Below are 25,769 nucleotides of genomic sequence, written 5' to 3'. Positions count from 1 at the left end.
TTTTTTTTTTTTTTTTTTTTTTTTTTTTTTTTTTTTTTTTTTTTTTTTTTTTTTTTTTTTTTTGTCCTGTTTATTCTTGGTGGTGATGGTGATGGTCGTGTTTTATCCATCTTCTCCCATATATCACATCATTAATTTTTCATAACATTTCTCACCCACGAGTTAAAACAAGACAGCATGGTAAATACCACTGCTCCCATCTTGCCCTCATTATGTAAAACCTGCTACACTTGTTGCTTTGTGTCCTAGAGGAATATTTGCTTCCGTGAGGGTCTTAAGAGGCACTGGAGGATATTTATAAATTTAAAATATCTCCAATGATGAAATGAGGAAGCTAGAAATAGCCTAAAATTGGGTCTTACAAAACTGTTTATGAGTGTGGCAGGTAGGGAATTAGTTTTCATAATCCAGGATAGATAGTTTATATTGCAAAAATAATCATCTGAAGATTAACGGCATCTATGATACAATAAAAAAGAAAATCTGCAGCTCAAGCAGTTTCACATTTATTTAATCCTGCTGTGCATCTACTCTGTAAATGTGACCTTTGGGTTTTCTGAGAAGTTCAGGATGAGATTTTAAAAAACAGAATCTTGAGCTTAAGTAAATTTGACTCCATCTAAATAAGAACAGACGCACACTATCTTATAAAACCAGACGCAAGAATAAAACCAACTGCCGACCAGAGTTGAAAGTGCTCAAATGTGTTCTAGCAAGAGTGATCTTTATCTTCCAGTTCTTCTGGAATGTAAATAGTGGTTAAAATCGTATTTTTGAAGGTATTTTTCCTTTAGATATTCTTACTGTTTCTTTCTTTGACAAATGCAGAAGTTCTCAGAAACATGAAATATAAATGGCATTTTAAAAAATATACCATCTAGGGCTAGGGTTGTGGCTCAGTGGTAGAGCACTTGCCCAGCATGTATGAGGCACTGGGTTCAATCCTCAGCACCACATTAAAATAAATAAATATATATTTACATTATATATATATTATATGTATTATATATATATATTATATATTATATACATATATTTTATAAATATTATATATGTATATATTTATACACATTCACACACACCAACTAGTCCCAGTTTGCTAAATATTGTTTTTTAGTTCAAAATATCTATATCCAAGGCTTCATAGATCATATCATTTTCTGAAACTCTTTATTCTTTCCATCTCCCCTTCCACAAATATATGTAATCTACAAAACATATCTGTCATCTCTTTTTGAACTATAAAAATACTCAAATTGTTACTTATTGGACCTTGATGGTATCTGTGAATTCAAAACTCAGAAAAAAAATTTTCATTAAAGTGAAATTTGGACTAGTGTCTGAAGAAATTATGGATATTCTTTAGTTTCTTTTAGTTTTGCCTATAAACACATTTAATACATTGTTGCCTAAGTGACAACCTGCTTTTTAAAAAATGTTAGTTAATAGCATAAGCATAAATAATTATTTCTGTTTGATTTAAAACAAAAAGTGAAATAACCAACACTTGCTTTAAATATTCAGTTATATACATCACTGTGCACAGATTTGATAAAATTCATCATTTTACTCAGTTGAACTTTGATCTGCCTGCTGTCTTGATCAGCAGATGTCAGACATTGGAGACAACAGCAGACTCTTCCTGATTTGGATCTGGCAGAGAAAGCAAAATCTGAAACCATCAAAGCACAAATAACAAAAATGAAGAAAATCATCTTTGCATAGGCATTAGCCTAGATTTTAATAATGAAATGTGGTTTGGCAAAACTGGGTGTTCAGTTGTGTACCCTGCCTGCTGGGATGTCTTAGCAACCGTCCTAATGCTTTATTATCCTCACTTAATCTGATTGTCCATGAAGTACATATAAATGCCACACTGACAGTGCCCTTCCCGCCTCCTTGGTGCTTTTGTCCCAAGCCTGCAATGCTTTGTTTCCCAAATGAACCGAGAGCAAGTAGACAAGTGATGCCTCCTCCTTCCTGTGCCAGCCCAGCGTCCCTCCCAGTTGCATGGCACAAGGGAGCTCTGTGTCCATTCCTGTGGGCCACAGACATCTCCAGAGGTGCCCAAAGTTGTGATAGTGAAGGAACAGAGGGGAACATTTGCTTTCTTTTGAGGATGGTTCTGTCTTCTAGAAGCAAAATCTCAGCTTTGGGGAAGGATGTTCAACCATCATTTAGAAGCATAATCAAATGGCAGAAGTTAAAAAAAAAAAAAAAAAAAAGCCCAAAAGTCTGAGTAAATAACACTGTACTCTTTCCTTGTTGTATCTTTATACTTAATGATCTCTGGGCTGTAAATTTGCTCTATGGTCAACTGTCTTTGCACTGGTTCCAGTCTGTATTAGAACCTATGTTATATTGAACAAATTAAGAAATCTAGACCTTAGATTTCTCATCTAAAGAAAGTGGTGAGACTAAGTGACATGAGTACCCTCCCAGATCTAAAGTCCTGTTATCTTTCTGTGTTTTATTATAAACTACAGATATATGTCCTGTGTGTGTGTGTGTGTGTGTGTGTGTGTCCTGCAGACAGTTAAGTGCAGCAGTCATGTTAAATTTCAAAGGAATAAAAATTTTTAAATCATCTTTGAAACTGTAATCAACTTCTCGAGTTATCATTTCTTTTAACTTTAGAATCCAACCTATTGTAGAAATATTGAAGCAAAATATGTGACTTTTGAGTGAGGATATAATAACATTATCTAAAGTCTTTGCATTATATTTACAAATTTAGGACAAATATACACATTTTAGGGCAAGGACAAATGGAAGTCCTCCTATAAGATTTGTAAATATCACAAAGTTACAAACCCAGCTAATAAACTGTTAAGTGATATATGTTCTATCTTCTAACCTGTATAAACACGTTTTCATAATGACATGGAATGGCATGGAAAATTTGCCCTCCTTAAAATTCAAAGTCGGAGTGTGGTGACTTGGAAAGAGTTGTGTGACAAGCTCCTAGTCCCTGGCCTGCTTCCTTTTTTCTCCCACCCCTTTCAAACTATAAGACTCAGACTCTTGGATGCTCAGGGGACCAAATTTCATGCACACCCCTCAAAATACCCACCTTTTTGCCCCCTCTTCCAATTCATTGTTGTGCACACCAAAGGTGTGGTTCACCTTCAGAATAATAGACCTGGGAAAGAGGCAACTCATTGTGTTTGAAGTCATTGGAGCAGAAAATTCCAGGGTCTTTAATACCCAAAGCATCATTTAAGGTTGAGGTGGTAAGGAATACAGGTGGGCATGCCCCCACCAACTCATAGATTCCTAACCTCAGGAGAAACACAACCAGAGAAGAGCTCTCTAAATCACAGGTCCCAAAACAGGAGCTTTCTTAATTGGGTCTAAGGGGAGTCCAAGAGTCCCTTAACTGAATGGAGCTTTAAAAAAGTAGATCTGCTGTTGTTCCTTTGAGAAAACTTCACATGTACACATATACATGCACCCTTTTCCAAACGAAGTAAGAAATTGTCATCTTCCCTCATACCCAGCATCTCACAACATTTGTCACATCTTATTGTAGGTGTGGGTACTTCCTATGTTGGGTAAACTGAATGAATAACAAACCAATAAATCATATACTAATATAAATAAATCAGCTTCTTAGATGTCATTTCACCCCAGAGGTGGGGCTAAGCAAGATAAATCTAACAGAATTACTATAAATTGCCTTTTCTTCTGCATCTTCTTACAGTCTTTTAAGTATTATAGATTAGAATATATTTGGAGTATATACACGGGCTCATGAATATGGATAGTGTAACCAAAAGACTGATTTTCATGAGGACAGTGGAAAAGTAATTGCACTAATTTCTAGTCACACTAGGTAGCTAGTTTCAAATCGGGCACAGCAGCAGATTCAGAGGAAATCTTAGAAATCACCTAAAATACAGCACCGGAAGTAACTTGGCTGGGGTCACAAGGTGAATAGTGGCAGAAGTATGCTGAAATCCAGCTGATTACAGTTTTTATGTGTTTTAGTCTAAATCCACACTGTCCAATACAGTATCTACGAGTGTATGTAACAGTTTTAATTTCAACTAATTTATATTAAGTAAGATTAAAATTTCACTTTCTAAAAATTGCAAGTAACCACATTTTAAGTGTTCAATAGCCATGAGGCAAGTGGCTTCCCTATTGGGTTGAGCAATATAGACTGTTTCCATAATTTCAAAACTTTCTATTAGACAACACTGATATATCTAGATAGAAAACAGATCTTAGTAACATATGACTATTTATTATAGTCTTAAATTTAAGACCTTCTGTGGATCATGGAATATTTAAATTCTAGGAACCAGTGTTTCTCAACGTTGCTGATTTAAAATAGGAAAAGCACTTAATACTTTACCCAATAGAAATATTTTCTGCTGAGTGTAGTATGGGGTGATAGGCCTTTATGAACCATAAATCTCTTTCCTTTATGATACGCAAGGGAAGTGTGTGTAATCGTGGAGGGCAGAGGAGCCTGTTAATTTTTCTTTCTTTTTGGGTCATTTCCATTTGGGGTTCAGCACTAAGAAACAATTTATTAAATATGTAGAAGGAATGAGTGAGCTAATTTCAGCTGTGGATATCTGGTGAAAGGTGATATAGAGTCTCTTGTTTTGGAACCTGATCAGAACATAGATTCTCAAATACCTAGATCTGTCTTTCATCGGCAAGTGGTATTTAATACTCAATATTTAGTCTTGGGTTCTGGTTTTGTCAAGCAGTGAGAAAAATGTATTACCTCTTTAATTTCCTGAGTTTTAAGAGACCTCCCTTAAAAAGGTCATAGCCTCATGATTTTGAGAAATACCAATAAATGAATCATCCCTGTTTAGTATTTTTCCCCCCCAGGAGAATGAGCCCGTGAGATACAGAGTCAGAAAAAAATTTGCTACTTTTGAAAAATAATTAGTCCATTAGAAATTTTTTCATCAAATGTTCATGAATAGATGTAGTGCTATGGAACACCATCTTATTAATGAGCTCCAGATTTTAGGCAAATTTTTTTTCAAAGAAATTATGGAGCTACCTTATTGAAATAAAAGTCTCAGATGCTTAAACAGAAACAATTGCCTCAAAACCAGGAGCTCTTTCCAGTGTCATGCCAGGTAGCAGGATGACAGTTTGGTAAAATAATTGTAGATATCTAAAACAGGATTTTATAACTTTTACATTCATTCATGCATTGTTTTAGTTTTGCCAACAATAATTTTTGTTGAGTACTAACCTACAATTCTGAAGATGTAAAATCTACTAGCCTTGGGTGAACTGAAGAAGGCTCACAAGATGTGTGAGCTATGACCATAATCCATGTAAGAATGAGTAAGAACTTCAAATGAAGACTAACCGGGGGAGGATATGGGCTACTTGGGAAAATATAAATGATAAATATAAATGGAGATATGGTCCATGAGGAATTGATCCAAGAGGTGTAGCTACCCCATCTCAGCACTGCCTTCACTCTTGTTTACGTTGTGTTCCTCCACAGACTGTTCAATTAAATCATTGGCCTTCACAATGAAAACATTTCAGCACAGTCTCTTATATTCTAAACATTCCCAATAGTTTCTGGTTTGGCATCTCCACACACTTCAGCTATGAAATCCAATCTTGTAAAACATCTCTTGAATTCCACTCCAGACAGACATATAATAATGGCTAGAGTTTATGTTTCTTAACCTTCCCACATCAAACATCCAAGTAGAATATAGAATTTTATGTAAGTACATCTTAAATGGTTGCTTCTTAAATCAGACAAGTTTCCATTATTTGTTTCAAATTTCCTCTTAACTTTTTATAAACCAAGTTTATGTATTTTGTGATCTTATGAGGCATTTGACCAGGTTAATATCTTCAAAAAGTTGTAATTAAAATCTGTTACACAAAATCCTTGAGAAAATCTGGTACTGATGTTTTATGGCTCTGTAAGTTAGATTATACATGCTATCATTATTCCCAATGGAACCAGACTTTAAAAAGCATTTTCTTCATTATGTCTCACTTTTATTAAATCATGGAAAAATTCTTAACTCAAAAAGGAATTAATTTTAAATGGCTTAATAGTGTAGGCTTTTTTAATTCTCCCCATTACCAATGGAACACCTCTTTTTTGTTCCCTGTGTTTTTTATTACAGAAGCTGATTGTATATTCTTATATACAGCAATGACCAGCAGCTTTCAGAGCTTCAAATTTTACTGTTAGCCATCAGGGACAGAACAGGAACTGTGTCCGCCCCCTACATCATTTCCTAATAGCAGACAACCAGAACTTGCCTTAAAACATCTCCCAAGAGGCTTCCTAAAGCACATCATTTAGAAACTTTGCATCCTGTTTAAGTAATTAATACCTCAATCAAATCTATGCTAACTTCACTAGTGTCAGAAAAAATCATTAATTTTTTTCCATTCCATGATCTATCAAGCAAAAACCTTTTTAAAAATATATGTGAACTGGAAAGTACAGCCAATGCATAATGGTTGTAGAATCATCAATTTCTTAACTGCCTGCTTTGAAGATTAACTTGGATTGATAATTCCAGCTACTGTTTGCATGATGACTCTCAGAGGTTCATTAGAGACCATAGACTGATATACACAACACTCTCAGTGTTTATGACGCCATGCAATGAGAATGATCTTTGCTTTACTGTTTGATTGTAGAAGCCAGAATTGAGTTCTTCCACCCACTCTTACACTTAGAAGTAAATCTGGAGGCTATTGTAATAAACCAGTAGCATTAGAATAATTCAGGTAAACAAAAGGGTAAGAAGCCTTGCCATTCATATCTTGAGACACTATTGTCTTTATAAGAAAAAAATCTTGACTGACTTTATTCCTTATTCTATCATTTTTATCACCCTCCAAGTAAATCCCGTTGTGCTCATAAGCCCCTACAAGGCCATGCAAATACCCCTTCCCTCTCCATATCTAATTTACTGGTAACCTCCAGGGTGTTCATTGAATCCACTTCTCATGTTCCCAGCTCTTGGACCTTGCATTTGCTGTCCCCTTGCCTGGAGCATCCTTCCCCTTCTACATTCATGTGGCCTGCCTGACCTCTCTCAGAGCTGTCTGTTCAGGAGTCACTTTGTCACTGTGGTCTTCATCAACCCTCCATTTAAAATACTTCCCATTCCCTTCCCTGTCTTTGCTTTAGCACTTAACCCCCTGATTCAATTTGTTTTCATCTATTATTGTCTTTCTCCCTTCACTAGAACATGAAGTCCAAGAAGGCATGAGTTTTGTCTTATTAGTTGACATTGGCTTTCCAGTGCCTAGAGCATTGCCTGGCAGTCAGTAGGTACTCACAAACTGTGAAGTGAATGAATAAATGAATGAACACAATAGGATTCACTGAGCAATTAATATATGCCACTTACTATGCATAATAAAAGGTGTTTGGGGTAAAGAAAGAAGTAACCAAACAATTACAATAATGTTGTCAAGTTCTATGAAAAGGCCCTAACATAGGGATGCTTTGGAGAACAAAAGAAGGGAACTGAACCCCACAGGCAGGGACACTGAGCTCTGATTTATAGGTGGTTTCAGGAGAGAGGATCAGAGAGAAGCCCCTTATTGCAACAGGCAGCCAGAGGTGTTGGAAGCATGGCTTATGGGATGATGTACAACTATTACCAAAGCTTCAACTCTGAGAAGCCATCAAAGGATGTTTAAGCAGAAATATTTAACCATTAGCATTCTAGAAAGCTCACTCAGACAGCAGTGTGCAGAAAGACTGAAGGAGGCTAAAAGTAGAGTGGCCATTAGATGGCTGTCACATTAGCTAGGTGAAAGAGAGATGAGGGCTCCAACAAGGGCACAGCAGTGCAGCTGGAGAAGAGGACTGGACCAGAGAGAGAGTCTTATGTATCCGAGGGGCTCAGAGCAGGAGTAAAGAATCACTCTCAGGCCAGAGTTAACTGATATTGGGGAAGATGATCACCAACGTGGGGACTATCGTATTTCTTTAACTTACTTGCTCACCATGTGCTGAAAATTGTACATAATCTTCAGAAATGGAATCTAGCAAGGGAAGGGGAAACAGGAAGGAAAATCAAGTGCGCTGTATAATTCCTTACTAGTTTACAAGTTTCTATCTGAACTTTGGCCCATTTTTCTGTGGTCTTTTATGGAAGATTGTGGAAACTCTGGTGTAAAGATCTACGTGGCATTGGTAATTCATACTTAGAATTTTTCAGTGTCTCATTTGATTTTCATCTTTTGAGTTAGAATTATGTTCATAATTATGTGCATAATTCTTCAATGCAAAGTTTAAACATTTTATATCAACCAGAAACTATAGTGAGATGAGTATATTTTAAGATTCAAATTGTAGTGGGAATTTTTGGAGTTAAAGAAATATAGCTTAATAGGTTAAGATTCTATGTGTTGCATAATTTCTAAACTTGAAACATAGAAACTATCTGGAAAAATAAAAATTTTATTTTGAGTATTTCCACCTTATTTGGTTGTGTGCAAAGTATATGCAAATTTCAAATTTGCCTGTCAAGAAAATGTCTAAGAAAGGAGCACTTCATTGATTAATAAAAATGGACCAAGAAGATTATAGCCCTACTTTGGAAAACTACTTGATCCAAACTTGTTGAGTTATGGGGATAATAATAATGGACTTATTTTAGAAATCTTAAACCACTAGAATTTTAATTTTCAGAATAATAAGAAGCATTAGTTTAACTAGTAAATAATGAATTGATGACTTACTTCATTCAGCTATTGTGCAGGCTGAAAGTATAAATAAGTTCAGAAAGATTAGGTCAATTAATGAATGAATCTATGGTATTTGTCCATTGCTTTATTTGTACCAGAAGCCACAAGACTAATCAAACGTAGACATCTTAACCAACTGGCAACATACTCTAATTTCAAAATAAATGTTAAGCAGGGAAATCTTATTTTGTAAGTTTAAATTTAATTATTACAACATTAGAGGTCCATAGTAGTAGTATTCATCCAAGGATACTAAAAACGCATGTAAAATATTGCTCATTAAAATAACTGGGGTGTGTACGTTTGTGTGTATACTTACAAATGTATATCTTTGCCTTACGTCCAACTCTATTCCCAGTTTCCTCTTGGAAATGGATTATATTCTCCTTGGCTAGATAGCATTTTTTTTACTAATGTGTTCAAAAGCTGAGAATGTATTCTTGGCAGCAGAATTATGACTATAAGACATGTATTCACAATTCAAAATTAATGTTAAATATTAAAAACTGCTTTTATTTTTCTACCAAAAATAACACTAATTTCCTAAAAGTGAAGGGAACAATAATGCTTTCTTTACAATTATCCATGAATATTGCATTAAAATAGAGAACTAATATAATTTTATGGATTTCAGAGCTATGATCAGTTTTTCTAAATCTCTGATTTAATGTGACCATAAGCATAAACCAAAATAGAAAATACCAGATATGTTGGCCTCTAGTTAAAATATTTGATGTAAAATTTTCTCTTATTTTCATTTTAAATAATCCGTTCCAGGGTTATATATCCATGTAATGAAATATCCAGTTTTAGGGAATAATATTTTTTCAAGTGGCAAAGTTAGGTTTACAATGGGAAAGAAACCTTTTGTGAATTGAACCTACACATTCTCAGTCTAAACATTGCATTAATGTGCTCCTTGTTATATGATTTCCTTTCTAACATCAACATTTTAAGACGTGAAATGCTCTAGAGACACTTGAGAAAATGGAATCCTAGACAATGATAAGACCCACGGCTTGTCTTCATTCTCAGATCTCCTATCACCACAACCTCTAAACTCTGCCTTTTACTCAGCATTAACATTTACTTCCCAAACAATTTACCCAAGTGAGGAAATGATTAAACATGTTTATGTGCTAAGGAGAAGGAACTGGTGGAGAAGGGGAGGCTCTGATACGGATGTAGGGATAATTGATGGAAACAGATCCCTGAGGACAGAGGCCAAGGATGGATTCCAGAGCCTACCAAATGAATTGGCCTTGCATGGGAGGTGGGAATCTTCTTTCTCTGATACCGGAGAAGGGTCCATGTGGATTGGGGTTGATGAGAGACATGATGTCGAGGGAATTTACACCTGAAGTCTCTTATTTTCTCTGCAAACCTGAAACAGAGAATTTTAAATAGAAGAATTAGAATGGGTAGGGAGAGTGACCACAGATATGTAGATAGCAAGCTCATTAAAATTTTGGTGGGTTGGTTGAGGATATCAATAGGAATATATAAAAATGGTAGTAAATGGTGAACTTTCAATAACCTAAAGCTGATTATATGAGGAAATTATTAGTCTTACTTGTAGGATTACAAAAGATCCATGAGGAACAGTTTCACCAATGTTCCTGAACATTGTGTATTTTTAATTTTAAACAATGATGCATGACTAGTTCTTCCTCTAATGACCACCCTAGTGTTTTATTTAATGTAACTGAGTATGAATCTAAGATCCTAATTAATGGAAATGTCACACATTGAAATTAAGATTGCCATTAATTAAAGTGTATTGAGCAAAAGAGATTTTACATGAAATGATAATGTCTATAACTTCACTAAACCATACAAAAAAGTAAATATATTTTTGAAAGGATTAGAAGTATTTAATATTTTAATTTTAAAATAGACACAAAAAGTCAGAAATGTAGCTATATGTCCTTGTGTTCCTTTCCACTCTCCCAAAGCCATGCCTTGCTCTAAATAAAGCCAACAGAATCCCAACACTGACTTTGTGGTTTTTAAACTGCTAAATCTCAAAACTGTCACATTTACATTTTCTGTGTAAATGTTCTCATTCATCTCACTAAACATAGTATCCCCCAACTCCCATTATAGACTAAGCAACAGTTGGCAGCATCTTTTGTTCCCTTTTCAGGTACAAACTGAGTGCCACAGTTGACCTTGGCCACCCCTAGTTTGTTAAACAAGTTTTTGTGCAGGTCAATTGACCACATTTTCTCTGAGAAAGAATAGAACAAAGTATGTTTCTTTGTAAGCTATTTAATTATTTCCTTTGCAAATCTGCTTACTGAAGTTTTGCAGATGCAGAAGTCACATAATGTCTGTTAGTTGGGGAAGGGCATTGCATTGTAACAGCTTCTAGCAAAAATACCTGCAGCCCCTCTAAATGAGATTGATATGATAGATCTGCAAGTATTTGAAGAAACAGAGGCACTGGAACAGCAAATGTTCTTTTTTTTTTTTTTCTCTCCCTGGAGAAATAATCAGAACCCTATTGCATATGCTGAATGTTCTTCAAAAAAGAATAAAATGGGAAAAAACACCCATCTGTACTTCCAACTGAAAATTTTCCTTGAGCATCACTGTATTTCAGTAGAGCAAAGAGAACCTACAGAATAGGACAGATTTAATTAGTCATCTAAGCTTGAATGGCTATAGTGTTATGTTGATTAAATTATATTTCTTTTTCAGGGTCCTCTGGGGCCTCCAGGACAAAAGGTAGAGTATCTAACAATGCTGTGGAAGTAATTATACTCCCATCGCCTAATGGCCTGCAAGAGAGGTGGGCAGAATTAGCTACTGTAAGCCATGCTGAGGCAGTCTGGTTTGTACATTCTGCTTTCTAAAAATAATTCATACAGAGTAGCATTAGATTTCTAATCAACTCCATTGTAGAAAATTCTGAAAATCCACAGCAGACCGTGTTAAGCTGTCTGCTGAAAGTGTCGGTTATTGAATTTTTAATTCAAATACTGTTTAAACAATGTGACAAAACTTAAAATGCAAAAGATCGAATGACATTGCAAATTGAATGCATGGTCTTGCTCAAATATGTAATAACCAAAGGGCCACAGAACTGCCCAGGACGAAAAATGTGTTTGTTGCTGCATTTCAGGGGTCCACTAAGTGTCCTCCTTTGCCAAGGTGACTGAAAAGTGACTTCCTGATTGTCATTTCAGTGTTATCCACAGTCATCCAAATTGACCATTACATTCTCCTGGGGGAGAATCTAGGGTTTCTAAAATTACACCAATACCACAGAGGTAAATATGTCACTAGCAGGAAGAAGGCTCTTTGCAAACAAAATAGAAGGAAGTCCCCCATTCCCCACTAACCTCCCCTCCTGCAGGGGGGAAAAAGGGATAGTTAACCTGCAGAAAACTAAAGAAAACAATTTTATTATAACAGGTGGAAAAGTGATTATTCTTTATCTTTGGAATCCATCAAAGATAGAGACTTTTTATCCCCCAAGCACTGGGCATGTGGCATCTGTTGAAACATAATCCTACAAACCAAGTAAAAGCCAATGAGTTGTGAGACAACTTGTGTATAAGAACACTTTGTCCCTCTCAATAATGTCTCTATTAAGCATGGTGTGAAATTGTAAAGCTACCCTAATCCACATTCGACCACGATAAAATTACTGCTTCAGCCTTCGGGAAGTACTTTAATGACCCACCCCATATAATCATTGAATGAACCAAGGAATTTACCATCTTAATTTGTTTTGCATATAATTACTTTTTTGGGGGAAAGGGTAGACTGATTTTTAGAACAGATTTTGGTTGGTCATTACTATTAAAAAAATTTCCCATTATTATTAAAGAAATTTAATATACATCTACAAAGAAGAAAATCTGTTTTCTAGTTCTAGACAAAGAATAAGCACATTGTATTTTAAAATGATTTCTCCAGAGCCTAAAAGGGAGGTGTAAGGGAAGGAAATGACATCACTGTTTGCTAATGCTTCTGTGTCCACTTAAATGACTTAGATTTTCTTGAGTCAAATTAGCTTTCTTACTCTCAGTGCACCCCATCTATGCCCAACCATCCATACTCACCCAAGTATGTATGTGTGCACTTGCACGCACACACATCTTAAAATGTTTTGTGCAGAAGGTATTTTTTTTTCCTGATCAGTGTATAACATTTATGATATTTTTTGAGTCCACTCTGAAGACATTCAAATTTGGGTGGCATAAACATACTACCTGAGAGTCCAGGGGGAAAATACTCCAGATACAAAAATCTTGAGTTTACAACATGGGTCCTTTATTTAGGTGTAGGACAAACAGTTGTTATTTTAGTATATTTTTATGTTATTTACACTCTTGAAATTCAAGAATTACTGCTAGTGTAAGGCTTTTTCCAGATGGAACAAAGGCTATTTATTTCTTAACAACAAAATTTAAAGCCATATAACTTTCTGATAGATATGGATCTCAATTTATGACATGAAATTCTTTAAAATCATATTAGGGTTAAGTGGATATTTGGAAACAAGTTTAAATTTTAACTTGAGTTTTTGAGAAAGCTTGAAGACTACCTATGTTATATATTTTCAGATAGTGAATAAGATCTGAAAAAAACATAATCTTATAATTTTTTGCACATAAGTTCTGTCATGTTTTACCAAGGTAAAGTTATGACTGACATAACTAACACAATATAAATTTAGAATTGAAATATTGTGTGATTATGCAATTTAATTTAATTATGAATCTCCTTAGGGTTCCATTGGAGCACCTGGAATCCCAGGAATGAATGGACAAAAGGTGAGTTCCTTTGAATATATAATTTCTTTTATAATTTGGAGAGCATTCAAATCACAAAATTATTCTAGTGAATGAGTTAACAATAAGTTTTTGTGCTTATACAAGTACTACATGTACTTCTGAAGTATGGAAAAGTATGGTACAAATGATCAAATCTGTGTCATTTTGAAAAAGGCACTAGTCAGAAACTAAAAAATTTCCATTGTAAGTATTTTGAATGCCAGTTTGATCAGTTATATGTATGATACAGCTATATCTTTTTCATAAATATAAATGGCTTAGGGAAATGCCAAATTTAACATTTTTCTTGAAGAACAAAATGCACTCTAGTTTATTCTAGTCATGGTTAAACTAGGTACTGTTTCTGGGTTAACAAAAGTTATTTTTACAGAGGGAACCTATAAAACCTTCTGAATCCAGAAGCAAGCTTTTTTAATTGTTGAACAGAATTAGGGTTAAATACGCTTGCCATACTCATATTAATACTTTTGTGGTACTGTTAATAGCGAGGGAGAATAATAAAGTAAAACCAGAACTTCACAACTCCACATACCCATATTTCCATGCCTCAGTGTATTTATTCCTTCCACATACTTACCGGTGGACAAAGCATCTAGCGTAATCCCGTGGATAAGTCTGATATTCTGTGCTCCCCAACAGTCCTGACTGGCTCTGCAATCTGGAACCTCTACAGAGACCAGGAAAGCCATTGTGAGAGCTGACAAAGCCCATGGCTGGGCTAGTCTACCAGAAGGCAGGATGCAGAGTTAGGGACTTTCCTGTCCCCCTCAGAGATCTGAGCCTAGGCTTTAGAAATCCTGTGACTCATCTGCTTGTATTCCCAGAATATTTTAAATCCATGTGCCCTGGACCAAACTCTGAAATTATAAGGAGGCCAGCCTTTGCAGAGAGACTAAGATGCCTCATAATCCTTTCCATCTTTTCTCCATCTTGGCTTCTCTATCAGAACTTGCAAAGTGGCTAAAAGCATGAGTGTGCTACTTACAGGTAACGTGAATTTGACCAAGTCCTTAAAGTTTCTGGCCTCAGTTTCTCCTCTGGAAGAGAGAGACAGTAGCAGATCCTTCCCAATAAGGTCAATGTAAGGAACAGACATGAAGCCCTTACATTAGTGTTTGCTATTACTAGTAAAATTTCCCTTCATTTTATTTTAGTGAAATTCTGGAAATTTGATGAATCTATGTTTAGTAAAGACTCTCTTTCGGAATTACTCGCCTCTCAAGTGAAATTAATGTTCTTGACCCAGGCTTATGGCACCCTTAGGCCATAAACCAAGCATGCAGCACTCATTCAAGGCTAGCTAACCATGCCACAGCTCCATTTTCCACTTTGTAAAATGCACGTCCCTTTGCTTCACAAATTCTGGTAAGGACAGAAGATTAACTTTCTGGGTGGAGCATTGCAGGTCATGGAGGGAAACATAAACACAATTCGTAAGTTTGTCCTTTTTAGGATCAATTGAAAAATTATATAACTCGAAATGTTTTTTAACATTGGTGAAACCCAAAACTTGTGTGCCTAAGGTTAATGTTTTGCTTTGTCTTCTTTGTTTCTTTTTCTTTTTCCCACAATCATGAAAATTTATAGAAACCTTTAACCTGAAACAAAACAACTTTAAAGCTGTCACATGGATTCTTTTGAAGACTGCGTATTCTTTATTTTTGCAAGGAAATATGCAATTTCCTTAGCAAGAGAAAGGAATGTGACATTTTCTTGTCCTAGTCACCAAGTTTAAATTATATTTCAAGGAACGAGACAGTTAATATTTGCAGTTTTATGTTTTGTTATACATCCTTGTGGCATTTGCAATGTGTTTTCTCTAAAACCTAGAGAAACCAAATGTTTTCACACTTTTATGAAGGTCTCAGCAAAATGTAGTTTGAGTTTGTTTTTTCTGCTTCATCAATCTAGACATAAAACTCTGTATATGGAACTTCTGTTCATCCTCCTTATTATTTAACAGTGGAATAGCTGTTATGTTGTCTTTAGGAAAAGAAGGTGCATACATGAGTCTCCTTCACTGAGATGGCTGGTCATTTAGACAGTAAAGACAAGGTTGGCAGTACTATAATAATTCTATAGCTCGGACTCACAGAAGGAATCTTGAACTTCTAAAAGTGCTTTTCTAAAAGAGAGAGCTTATAATGATATAATAATTTTTAAAAAGCACTCCATGTCCTTAAACTGTCTTGAGAGAACATTTTCTTCCACATTATAGATTCACTTTTTCTGAAGAAATACTTTTGATGCCCAGAAAATCATTTTCAAACAATTGTTAAAAGAGGGTTATCATTTCTAAGCCATGAAATATGGCAAATAACAACCAGGAAATAAAAAAAAAGTTTTCTCTTGTGTTTGAAAAACAAAGGAAAAGTAAATTATTTCAATACAATATTTTGTTTTCTACAAGACATTTTTATCTGTCATGCAGATTGACAAAATTGGTAATTAGCCTTGGTCATTTGATGGTGATTTTTTTTGCACTTATTTTCCTCTATTAGTCACCTTACTTGCTAATCTGAATGTTAGTTTTTTGTAATGGTCTTCTAATTCTTTAGATTGTGCTAGGGAAAAAAAGACTCGCAGTAACCCAGCACTAAACTCTAATCTAGTTCCTTCTAGCATCCCAACCTACACTAGTTACTAAGCATCTTTCTGTGAAAAGCAGGAGCCTAGTGAGGTGTAGAGGAAAGAATATGGTCTTCCAGTCAAAGACAGGGTGCTTGTGTTTAAAAAGGTCCTTGCCTGGGCAAGTTACAGAACCTGTTTCAGTCTCCAGTATAAAATGTAGAGATGGACCTTGGTTTGCTAGACTAAGTGTCTAAAGTGAACCTTATATAAGAGATGCTCAGTAAATTTTGAAAAGCATTGATAGTAGAACCATCATGCTTTAAAAATCTCGGCAGCCAGGCATGGTGGCCCTGCCTATAACACAGCTACTCAGGAGGCTGAGGCAGGAGGATCACAAATTTGAGGCCAGGCTGGGCAACTTAATGAGACCCTGTCTCAAAATAAAATTTTAGAAAGTGGGTGGGGATGTAGTTCAGTGGCACAGTGCCCCTGGGTTCAGTCCCCAGTACAATGAGGAGGGGGTAGAGGAGAGGGGAGAAAGGTAAAGCTGCATTCCCAGCCCATTTTATTATTTTTGTAATTCTCACAGTTAAAGGTATATCAACATTTTATTTATGTTCACATACACAAATGTACACGTGGCAAGAAGTGTCTATGTGTATGTGTATGTCAGAATATTTTTTTTATTAGCTACACATGACATTACAATGATCTTGGCAATTCATACATTTGAATCAATTGGGGTATAATTTCTCATTTTTCTGTCAGAATATTTTAAATCCTTCAGATAACACTGAGAAGCATGGACTGTTTAAAATGATGTTATGACAAACCATTTTTTAAATTAATTTTTTTATTTTAAATGACAGTAGAATGTATTACAATTCTTATTACACATATAGAGCACAATTTTTCATATCTTTATAAAGTATATTCATACCATTTTGTGTCTTCATACATGTACTTTGGACAATAATGTCTATCACATTCCACCATCATTTCTAACCCCATGCCCTCTCCTTTACCCTCCCACCCCTCTGCCCTATCTAAAGTTTCTCTATTCCTCCCATGATCCCCCTCCCTACCCCATTATGAATCAACCTCCTTAAATCAGAGAAAACATTTGGCATTTGTTTTTTGGGGGATTGGCTAAGTTCACTTAGCATTATCTTCTCCAGTGCCATCCATTTACCTGCAAATGCCATGATTTTTATTTTCTTTTATTGCTGAGTAATATTCCATTGTATATATATGCCACATTTTTAAAATCCATTCATCTATTGAAGGGCATCTAGGTTGGTTCCACAGTTTAGCTACTGTGAATTGTGCTGCTATAAACATTGATGGGGCTGTGTCCCTGTAGTATGCTGTTTTTAATTCCTTTGGGTATAGACCAAGGAGAGGGATAGCTGGGTCAAATGGTGGTTCTATTCCCAGTTTTCCAAGAATCCATACTGCTTTCCATATTGGCTAGACCAATTTGCAGTCCCCCCAGCAATGTATGAATGTACCTTTGTGCCCACATTCTTGCCAACATTTATTGTTGTTTGTCTTTAATAGCTGCCATTCTGACTGGAGTGAAATGAAATATTACAGTGGTTTTGATTTGCATTTCTAATTGCTAGTGATGATGAACAGTTTTTCATATATTTGTATATTGATTGGTTGTATATCATCTTCTGAGAAGTGTCTGTTCATGTCCTTCACCCATTTATTGATTGGGTTATTTGTTTTTTTGGTGTTTAGCTTTTTGAGTTCTTTATATACCCTAGAGATTAGTGCTCTATCTGATGTGTGAGGGGTAAAAATTTGCTCCCAAGATGAAGGCTCTCTTTTCACCTCAGAGATTGTTTCTTTTGCTGAGAAGAAACTTTTTAGTTTGAGTCGATCCCATTTATTAATCCTTGATTTTAATTCTTGCATCAAAGGAGTCTTATTAAGGAAGTTGGGGCCTAATCCCACTTGATGGATATTAGGGCCTACTGATTCTTCTGTTAGACACAGCGTCTCTGGTTGTATTCCTAGGTCCTTGATCCATTTTGAGTTGAATTTTGTGCATGGTGAGAGATAGGGGTTTAATTTCATTTTGTTGCATATGGATTTCCAGTTTTCCCAGCACCGTTTGTTGAAGAGGCTCTTTTCTCCAATGCATGTTTTTTGGTGCCTTTATCTAATATAAGATCATTGTAATTATGTGGGTTAGTCTTTGTGTCCTCTATTCTGTACCATTGGTCTACCAGTCTGTTTTGGTGCCAATACCATGCTTTTTTGTTACTATTCCTCTGTAGTATAGTTTAAGGTCTGGTATAGTGATGCCACCTGATTCATTCTTCTTTCTGGGGATTGCTTTAGCTATTCTGGGTCTCTTATTTTTCCAGATGAATTTCATGACTGATTTTTCTATTTCTATGAGGAATGTCATTGGGATTTTGATCAAAATTGCATTAAATCTATATAGTGCTTTTGGAAGTATGGTCATTTTGATAATATTAATTTTGCCTATCCAAGAGCAAGGAAGAGATCTTCTTTCCCTTCTAAGGACTTCTTTGATTTCTTTCTTTATGGCTCTGTAATTTTCATTATATAGATCTTTCACCTATTTTAAGTTGATTCCCCAGTATTTTTTTTTTTTTTTGGCTATTGTAAATGGGATAGTTTTCCTTTTTTCCCTTTCTGAGGATTTGTCACTGATAGACAGAAATGCCTTTGATTTATGGGTGTTGATTTTATATCCTGCTACTTTGCTGAATTTATTTACTAGTTCTAGAAATTTTCTGGTAGAACTTTTAGGGTCTTCTAGGTATAGAATCATATCATCAGCAAATAGTGCCAAATTGAGTTTTTCTTTGCCTCTGTGTATCCCTTTAATTTCTTTCATCTGTCTAATTGCTCTGGCCAGTGTTTCAAGAACTATGTTACATAGAAGTGGTGAAAGAGGGCATCCTTATCTTGTTCCAGTTTTTACCTTAAATTTTTCTCCAGTTAGAATGAAATTGGCCTGGGACTTAGCATAGATAGCCTTTATGATGTTGATATATGTTCCTATTATCCCTAATTTTTCTAGTGTTTTGAACATGAAGGGGTGCTATATTTTGTCAAATGTTTTTTTCTGTGTCTGTTGAGATGATTATATGATTCTTATCTTTAAGTCTATTGATGTGATGAATTACATTTATTGATTTCCATGTGTTGAACCAACCTTGCATCCCTAGGATGAATCCCACTTGATCGTGGTGCACAATCTTTTTGATATGTTTTTATATTCAATTTGCCAGAATTTTATTGAGAATTTTTGCATTTATGTTCATTAGAGATATTGGTCTGAAGTTTTCGGGTTTTTTGATGTGTCTTTGCCTGGTTTTGGAATCAGGATGATATTGGCCTCATAGAATGAGATTGGAAGTGCTGCCTCTTTTTCTATTTCCTGAAATAAATTGAAGAGTATTGGTATTAGTTCTTCTTTAACAGTCTTGTAGAATTCGGCTGTGTATCCATCTGGTACTTGGCTTTTCTTGGTTGGTAGACTTCTGATGGTATCTTCTATTTTGTCACTTGAAATTGATCTGTTTAAATTATGCATATCATCCTGATTCAAATTGTTTTACTCTAGAAATTTGTTGATGCCTTCGATATTTTCTACTTTATTAGAGTACAAGTTTTCAAAATAATTTCTAATTATCTTCTGTATTTCTGTAGTGTCTGTTGTGATATTTCCTTTTTCATCACATATGTTAGTAATTTGAATTTTCTCTCTCCTTCTCTTCAGTAGCATGGCTAAGAGGCTATCAATTTTATTTATTTTTTCAAAGAACCAACTTTTTGTTCTGTCAGTTTTTCAATTGTTTCTTTTGTTTCAATTTCGTTGATTTCAGCTCTGATTTTAATTATTTCCTGTCTTCTTTTTGTGTTGATTTGTTCTTCGTTTTCTAGGGCTTTGAGATGTAATATAAGTCATTTATTTGTTGACTTTTTCTTCTTTTAAGGAATTAACTCCATGCAATGAACTTTCCTCTTAGAACAGCTTTCATACTGCCCCAGAGATTTCGATATGTTGTATCCGTGTTCTCAGTCACCTCTAAAAATTTTTTAATCTCCTTGATGTCTTCTGTAACCCATTGTTCATTCAGTAGCATATTATTTAGTCTCCAGGTGTAAGAGTGTATTTTATTTCTTATTTTATCATTGATTTCTAATTTCATTTCATTATGATCTGATAGAATTCAGGGTAGTATCTCTACTTTTTTTATATTTGCTAAAAGTTGCTTTGTGGCATAGTGTATGGTTTATTTTAGAGAAGGATCCATGTGCTGTTGAGAAGAAAGTGTATTCTCTCATTGGAGGTTGAAATATTCTATATATGTCAGTTAAGTCTAAGTTATTGATTGTATTATTGAGTTCTATAGTTTCTTTGTTCAGCTTTTGTTTGGAAGATCTATCTAGTGATAAAAGAGGTGTGTTAAAGTCACCCAAAATTATTGTGTTCTGGTCTATTTGACTCTTAAACTTGAGAAGAGTTTATTTGATGAACGTAGATGCTCCATTGTTTGGGGAGTATATATTTATAATTGTTAAGTCTTGGTGTATGTTTCCCTTGAGCAGTGTGTAGTGTCCTTCTTTATCCTTTTTTATTGACTTTAGCTTGAAGTCTGCTTTATTTGATGTGAAGATGGAAACCCTTGCTTGCCTTCGCTGTCTATGTAAGTGGTATGACTTTTCCCCAACCCTTCACCTTCATTCTGTGGATGTCTTTTCCTATGAGATGAGTCTCTTGGAGGCAGAATATTGTTGGGTCTTTTTTTTTTTTTTATCCAATCTGCTAGTCTATGTCTATTGATTGGTGAGTTTAGGTCATTAACATTCAAGGTTATTAATTGAGACATGATTTGTATTCCTTGCCATTTTTGTTTACTTTTGGTATTTAACGTGCCTTGGTTTCTCCTCTGATTAGATTTTCCTTTAGTGTAATACCTCCCTCTGCTGATTTTCATCATTGTTTTTCATTTCCTCTCCGTGGAATATTTTGTTGAGGATGTTGTGTAGTGCAGGCTTCCTAGTTGTAAATTCTTTAAACTTTTGTTTATCATGGAAAGTTTTTATTCATCATCAAATCTAAAGCTTAGTTTTGCTAGATATAAGAATCTTGGTTGGTATCCATTTTCATCATAATGACAATTTATTTCAATAGCAATCAGTGACCAGCCTTGGTGCACGTGCCATGCAAGAAAAGAGGTAGAGACAGATAAACAGCCCAAAACAAGTCGAGCTCATGCTCCTCTGAGTTCATATCCTCATCTCCTTTTAAAGAGAAAAAATAATGAAAATAATGTCAAAGATCTTCAGGATTAAATATATATATATATATATATATATATATATATATANTTTTTTTTTTTTTTTTTGCCTAGGCAGACTAGAATTTTTTGAGGCCTGGGTCATAAGGGATTTTTTTTTCCAAAGCAAAATGATAAGTATTTCATAATCCTGTTTCAGAATTTATTATTGTCTTTAAAACTTCAAAATTTGTTTAAATTAAAAATTGATATTAGTGTGTCACCTATGAATCTATCCTAGCTAGCTATGTGATTTTTAAGTAACATTAAATTTTAATTAGCTTATAGTTGTGGTATTTGGAATTCCTTTCATCTCTTACACATGAGTCTCACAGTTCTTCCCTGACATTAATCTTCACAGCATACTTCTAATGGCACTTTTATTGTAAGTATATTTAGAGAGCCGATAAATTGAGCCTCTCAGACTTCCAAAGGTCAAACCATTGATTCAAGCTGCACAGTGAGCTATACAGTGAACCCGATATCTTTTATTCCTGATTCATTTGCTGTAACCACTAAACATATGTTTTTTTTTCTTTACTACCTTGACTCCATCATTTTAAGAGTCTGAATTAAATTCCTGAAGGATTTCAATGTGTTGTGGTCTGTTTGTCTTCTGGCTAGTTCACCTAAAATTTTTCTGTAGCACAATTTACACAGTCATCTATTATCCCGTATATTTATGACTTTCTGATGCTATACCTTAAGAAAAGATATTAAGAGCAAAATAAGTGACTGATTTCTGATTACAGAATAGTTAATGGTTCAGGGAAAGAATCTTACAGTAATTCAGTTCTTCTATGGGTTAGAGGTGGGAATTAGATTATATTTATTAAATTTCCTGTTGTCTAAAATCAGCAATTATGTAGATTAGAATTCTGAGAATATGGGACTGCTCTTCTGCTAGTAGCTATAGTCATAGGACGCCTCCTTTTTTCTTAAAGAATACCATCATTTTCCTTTTACAGAGCATTTTATAAAGTCAAATCACTTTAACCCTGAGTATGGGCCAGGTGTTCTCAGGCTCGCCCTGCTCTTGAAGTGACTTTGCACTCCTTTTCACTTGTTTCAATGGAACAAAAGATAGTTCTGTTCTTTAAGTAATAAATTTTAAGTTCCTTTAGAAGGGAATAAAAAGTTAATTGAAAGAAGCTTTTTAATGCTGGCTGGAAATAAATCAATTATGGTCATATTTTCCTTCAAACCACTTCCCCCTCGGTTCACTTCAGCATATTTCAATGAAACTCAGAACTAGTTATCATTCTAGTAAATGAAAATATTGGGAGAGAGGAGAATAAAAATCAAAGGAATTTATTGCAGGACAAAGAAGCCACGAGTGGAAGTATTTGAATGAATCACATCATGAAGTTTATTTATTTGCCATTTTAATTTAAAATACACTATATTTTTTAATAGAAGAGCATACAGAAATATTGACTCATTAGTTCTGAGTAAATTGCATCTGTAATTTGGGAAAGCTTTTGCCTCTAGATTCCCTTACATATGTCCATTGGTTCACGTATTGATTCTCCAGTAATTCACTCAACAGTGATTTATTCAAACTTTACAAAATGCCAGGCACCAACTGAGTACCAAAGTTAAAGCTGTGTCCACTGTCATGGAATTTCCAGGCTAAGGGGAATAAGAACATTTATTAAACAATATGCTGAAAGTATGTTAAGTTGCAATGCTATTTAGTAGTATGCAAGAGGAGCATAGGGCAGTCTGGCCTCTGGAAGACAAAGAGAGCTTCCTGGAATAGGTGACTTTTTAAGTGAGAATTAAAATCTGACAAGTGTTGTCAAGGGAAAGAATAACCATGACTATGTTGTAATACACACAAATTACAGAGAACCTTGGTCTTAGAATTCTGTTCTAAAACACCATAGTACTAATCACTATGGGGTTTTTAAATTTATCATGGATAACCAATACTCCAAATTTTGCACCACTAAAATGTTAAATAATATAAGCCACAAAACCAGTTTTTGTATCATTAGATCTAATTTCTAATATCAATTTAGAATTTGAAATTTTTATTAAAAATAAAACTGCATTGAGATAGTTTATTGTGATAATCATAACATAGTAACATCTACCAGGTTTCATTTATTTGACCTCTGGTCACAGTGCCAAGGGGCCAACCATTATCTAACTGTAAAACAGCATGGATTCTGAACACGGTGGTTCTCACCTGTAACCCCAGCAATTTAGGAGACTGATGCAGGATGTTCATAAGTTTGAGACCAGCTTGGCAAATTAGTAAGATCCTGTCTCTAAATAAAAAATAAAAAGGACTAGCATGTAGTTCCATGGTAAAACTACTCTGGGTTCAATCCCCAGTGCCCAAAACAAAACAAACAAAACAACACAGCATTGTTGAGGTTAATTTATAAGAAATTAAATTTTTTTCAGGATTATCTTCTGTTCTTTGCCTAGTGCAGAGAACAGAAGTTGTATAAAATAATTACTAGCGGGACACAGTTACATACCTGTAATCCTAGAGGATCAGGAGCCTAGAGCAGGAGGATGGCAAGTTCAAAGCCAGCCTCAGCAACTTAGGGAGACCTTGTCCCAAAATAAAAAATAAAAAGGATTGCGGGGATCGGGGGGGAGGTATGTGGCTTAGTGGTTAAGCATCTCCGGGGTTTAATCCCTTGTACCAAAAAATAAAATAATTACTAAAATTCACTCAGCACTTACTAGCTGCCAGATTCTATTTTAAAGGTTCTGTGCATACTAACTCACACAGTTCATAGCAATCCTATGGAGTAAATGCTGTGATTATTTCCATTTTATTAATGAGAAAATAGAGGTACAAAAGCACAGATATTCTCCCTAGGATCACCCAGGTGTTTTGATTGAATAGCCTTCAAAGCCAGAAATTCTGCTTCTAATGCATAATAGTAGTTAAGAATGTGGATTTTTAAAATCACATTGATTGATACAACTATAATATTTTTTTATTTTACATTATTGACACAACTATTATGTTACATGATTGATATAACTATTATGTTATTTTATAGTTTTAGACATTTGTAATTCTTAAATATTGGTAGTTTTTAACAAAGCATGATAAAAGTATGGTTACTAGGTTTAATGTGAATGTGAAAATCTCAGCACTGCATACCCAATGCCTGATTAGCATTGCTCCTAGGTATTTGTATGACCTTGGACAAATTGCCTTCTCTGAACCTTAGTTTCCTCATTTGTCAAATAGAGATTATAATATTTACCTCAGAGTTTAATCAGAAAAAATAAAAGAAGTAAGTATAATTGTAAATATAATAAATATAATTTTCTATTAAAAGATGAGAACTTTCCTCTCTGCATTAGAGGCCTTAATACTTCCATGACACAAATCTCCTGGGTGCCCAAGTGAGTATTAGTAAAGTATTATCTCATTCTACTCTCCACTGACCTTTAGAATTTTTCCAGTTGAACAAAGCTAGTTAAAACTTCCATTATAAATTAAACACATTCTCTTTGTAAAAGAAAAAACATATATCATTCAAACTATTCATAGCAGGGATGAGGGGGCAGATAGGGAGTTCATCAGTGGGATCCATGTGTACCACTACCTGGCCATCAAACATTACAAGTGTGCTCAAAACAAATAGTTCCTGTTATTTATGTAAATTTCATCCAGATAAACTCAATTGGTCTATCTTCTGAGACCCCTAAATTCTTAGCTATTTTCCTGCATTTCATTTCCAGTCTTCTACTTATCTGTCTACATTAGCAATATAGAAAATTAAAATTAAGTGTTAGCCAGAAGACCTCTTTATTAAATAGCTTATACTTCTTTATTAAATAGCTTTAATATATAGCTTATATTATTGATACAACAATGTTTTCTTATTTTACATTTTTAGACATTTGTAATTCTTAAACATGGGTATTTTTTTAAAGAGCATAATGAAAATTTGGTTACTAGATTTAATTTAGATATTACTTTGATCAATTTAAGACCCATTTCAGCAAATTACCTGAAATAGCATATTTGCATTAAGTTTCTGGTTGATCTATCTGTCTACTTTTCTACTCATTAATATCGTATTACCAATGTGGACAGAGATTCTAATTTGGGGAAGGGAGTTTGCTGGTTAGATAAACAAGACCAAACTTCCCTACAGGGAATGGCAGTTCTCTGATGAATAACCAACTCTGTCTGTCTTTTCTTTCACCATGTTACAAAGCCTCCTTCACCTCCAGGAAAGGAAAAACAGAGAATCTGGCATTGGGTGTGCAAATTGGAGCTAAAAACTGCTGGCTGCTCCTCACAGAGAGAAGTTGAATTGCCAGGATGGTCTGAGAGGGAGGCTAGGAA

The 25,769-nt window shown here is 34.8% G+C and overlaps 1 protein-coding gene across 14 annotated transcripts in view; it reads left to right on the top strand.

Annotated features, from left to right (window-relative positions):
- Positions 1 to 25,769, top strand: part of Col25a1 (collagen type XXV alpha 1 chain) — a 469,539-nt gene that overhangs the window by 351,486 nt on the left and 92,284 nt on the right. For all 14 annotated transcript variants that reach the window (XM_048813730.1, XM_048813728.1, XM_048813727.1 and 11 more), the window contains exons 11-12: positions 11,431 to 11,457; positions 13,470 to 13,514. In XM_048813730.1, the coding sequence (XP_048669687.1) occupies positions 11,431 to 11,457; positions 13,470 to 13,514 (72 nt within the window). The remainder of the gene's footprint in view (positions 1 to 11,430; positions 11,458 to 13,469; positions 13,515 to 25,769) is intronic.

The sequence above is a fragment of the Marmota marmota genome, unplaced genomic scaffold (assembly GCF_001458135.2).
Source record: "Marmota marmota marmota unplaced genomic scaffold, marMar, whole genome shotgun sequence".
Classification (NCBI taxonomy): domain Eukaryota; kingdom Metazoa; phylum Chordata; class Mammalia; order Rodentia; family Sciuridae; genus Marmota; species Marmota marmota.
This window is presented reverse-complemented; position numbering and strand designations above follow the sequence as displayed.